The sequence below is a fragment of the Colobus angolensis genome, unplaced genomic scaffold (assembly GCF_000951035.1).
Source record: "Colobus angolensis palliatus isolate OR3802 unplaced genomic scaffold, Cang.pa_1.0 Scaffold28, whole genome shotgun sequence".
Taxonomy (NCBI): domain Eukaryota; kingdom Metazoa; phylum Chordata; class Mammalia; order Primates; family Cercopithecidae; genus Colobus; species Colobus angolensis.
The window spans coordinates 8,432,538-8,435,784 of NW_012116043.1; the positions used below are offsets into that span (position 1 = coordinate 8,432,538).

The 3,247-nt window shown below is 51.7% G+C and overlaps 1 protein-coding gene across 1 annotated transcript in view; it reads left to right on the forward strand.

Annotated features, from left to right (window-relative positions):
- The window catches only part of RAB35 (RAB35, member RAS oncogene family), a 32,925-nt gene that overhangs the window by 19,793 nt on the left and 9,885 nt on the right, over positions 1–3,247 (forward strand). Inside the window, exon 8 of the mRNA XM_011948602.1 lies at positions 3,031–3,216. Within this exon, the coding sequence (XP_011803992.1) occupies positions 3,031–3,216 (186 nt within the window). The remainder of the gene's footprint in view (positions 1–3,030; positions 3,217–3,247) is intronic.

Sequence of the window (3,247 nt, forward strand, 5' to 3'; positions counted from 1 at the left end):
GATCATGAGGTCAGGAGTTCGAGACCAGCCTGACCAACATGGTGAAACCCCATCTCTACTAAAAATACAAAAATTAGCTGGGCGTGTTGGTACACGCCTGTAATCATAGCGACTCGGGAGGCTGAGGCAGGAGAGTTGCTTGAACCTGGGAGGGGGAGGTTGCAGTGAGCTGAGATTGTGCCACTGCACTCCAACCTCCAACCTGAGCGACAGAGCAAGACTCCATCTCAAAAAACAAACAAAAAAATCAGGTTCATTACAGATGAACCTTTGGGTGGAGTTGGCATCTCTGATTATCTTGTGGAGAATTCCCTCTGACATGGCTGGGCTGCCTTTAGAAAGTGATTCCATTGGCCGGGCGCGGTGGCTCACGCCTATAATCCCAGCACTTTGGGAGCCTGAGCCGGGTGGATCACGAGGTCAGGAGATTGAGACCATCCTGGCCAATATGGTGAAACTCTGTCTTTACTAAAAATAAAAAATAAAAAATTAGCCGGGCGTGGTGGTGCGTGCCTGTAGTCCCAGCTGCTCGGGAGGCTGAGGCAGGAGAATCTCTTGAACCAGGGAGTCGGAGGTTGCAGTGAGCCGAGGTCGTGCCACAGCATTCCAGCCTGGCGACAGAGCGAGACTCCGTATAAAAAAAAAAAGAAAAAAAAAAAAGAAAGTGATTCCATAGCTGATGTCTGTCTTGGTGGAGAAGTGGGTTTTGCCCCCTTTGTCTCCTTGATACTGGCCCTGCAGTCTCACTGTTGGTGTGGTGTTGGAAGGAGATGGCTTCTCTGTGTGACCTTGAGCCAGTTCATGTGTAAAGTAGAAATCATAATGGGCCTTTCCCCATGGGGTTGTTATAGGATTACCTGAGATAGTGCAGGTTGCAGTGCCTTGGACTAAGTGTTCAATAAATACCAGCTATTTGTTGCGACTGGCTGTTAACCTTCTGTTCAAGAATGATAGCTGATTAACAGCCTCTAATTGTGTTGAAAAATGTTCATTTTCCTCTGTAATGGCCCCCTCCCTCCCCATCCCAATCAGTGTTCAATGCTTGGACGACTCATTGTTGCAATCTCTTCCCACCTTTCCATTTCTACTACCAGCATCTCAGTTTGGTAGAACTGTTGGTTCTACCTGGAAGCATTACGGCAACCCCTACCCACCCAGAACAGCTCATGTGTGTGTCTGGCAGGGTCTTTTCTCTGTTTAAAAACTTCAGTGGCCCCTCTTACCTGCACAGAGTTTACAGTAAAATTTCTTCACTCGGACACTGTTGACTCTTTGGGCACTGTGATTTTTTTTTTTTTTGAGACGGAGTCTGGCTGTGTTGCCCAGGCTAGAGTACAGTGGCGTGATCTCGGCTCACTGCAAGCTCCGCCTCCCAGGTTCACGCCATTCTCCTGCCTCAGCCTCCCGAGTAGCTGGGACTACAGGCGCCCGCCCCCTCGCCCGGCTAGTTTTTTGTATTTTTTAGCAGAGACGAGGTTTCACCGGGTTAGCCAGGGTGGTCTCGATCTCCTGACCTCGTGATCCGCCCGTCTCGGCCTCCCAAAGTGCTGGGATTACAGGCTTGAGCCACTGCGCCCGGCCCTCGTAGTCTGTTTTCAGTTCACCTTTCTGGCTTCCTCCTGCCCCCTGGTCATTCTTTTGTTCTTTGGCTTGCTGGTTCGTTAGCCACCAGCTGTTTCTGGAGAGCCTAACTGTGCTAGGCGGTGGGCCGCACTCCTTGGCGTTCCCCTGGCTGGAAGAGCCCGGGTGCCAGCCGGTTTTCTGAATGTGTTCTGGTTGCATGTTGTCCTCATCTATTTGCTTTTGAGTGGGATGTGGTTCCCCCACCTAATCTCAGCCTTTGAAGTCTTACCTGTTCCTTTAAGCTAGGCCCAGATGTGACGTCCTCCCTGAAGCCTGCCTTGTTCCCCACCCCACCTTGGAATTTGACCTTTCCTACGCCCTTGCCACATTTCACATAATTGTGTGTGTGTGTATGTGTGTGTGTGTGTGTCTCCTGCACTGTTACAGTGTAAGCCCCAAATGGAGTGATAAGCTGTGCTCTTCCTAGTGTCAGGCTTTGGAAGACTGGACTGGACAATTACACCAGCTAGAAATTCTCCTCAAATCCATCTTTCAGACCAAGTGCAGTGGCTTGTGCCTGTAATCCCAGCCCTTTGAGAGGCTGAGACAGGTGGATCACTTGAGGTCAGGAGTTCAAGACCAGCCTGGGCAACATGGTGAAACCCCACCTCTACTAAAAATACAAAAATTAGCTGGGCGTGGTGGCGTGTGCCTGTAACCCCAGCCACTCGGGAGGCTGAGGTGGGAGGATCATCAGACCCTGGGGAGGGCTAAGGGTGCGATCCCACTTCACTCCAGCCTGAGCGACAGAATGAGATGCTGTCCCCACCCCCCAAAAAAAACCATGTTTCCCACAGATGCTGCAAGAGAGCCATTTAAAATGCAGGAGCTTATGCCCCTGATCAAAACCGTTTGGTGCCTCCCCAGCACACATGAGGGAAAGTCCATGTTCTTGGAAGTGGCACACCGGTCCAAGATCTGGCCTCGCCACGTTCTGCCTGCTTTGGGCCGTGGGCTTGCGCTCACGTGACCACCCCCCACCCATGGCTGTTTTTGCTACTATTTCGCCTGCTTAGAGCAGTGGTTTTCGGACTGCAGCTCATGACCTATTTGTGTGTTTTGAAGTGAATTTTGAGGGCCTTAAAATTTTTTTGAATTGAAAAGAAAAACCCAGAGTGCCCGTAGCTCTACCGTTCTCAGACACAGCTGGTGTGTCCCCACCTAGCCACTCTAAAGGAGCCTGTCCCTCTCCCGCCAGTCCCACCCCATGTTATTTCCTATGTGTCACTATTCACTCTTGGAAATTGTCCCTTTTGTTTGTTTCCTTGCATCCTGTCTCCCTCCTTCACTTGTGTGTGGAGGGACCTTGTCAACAAGGATGTTCAGGGCTGTGTCCCTGGGACCTAGAATGTGCCAGACACATGTAATGAGTGGGGAGAGTAGGGGAGCCTGGTGTGTTGTGTGCAGTGTGGGGCTCGGGGCCTGGGAGGATACCTCGTCGGGCCTGGTTAACTGCCCTGTGTGTGCAGGCAGCTACATCACCACGATCGGAGTGGATTTCAAGATCCGGACCGTGGAGATCAATGGGGAGAAGGTGAAGCTGCAGATCTGGGACACAGCGGGGCAGGAGCGCTTCCGCACCATCACCTCCACGTGAGTCCGCCCACCCAGTCCCACCCAACCC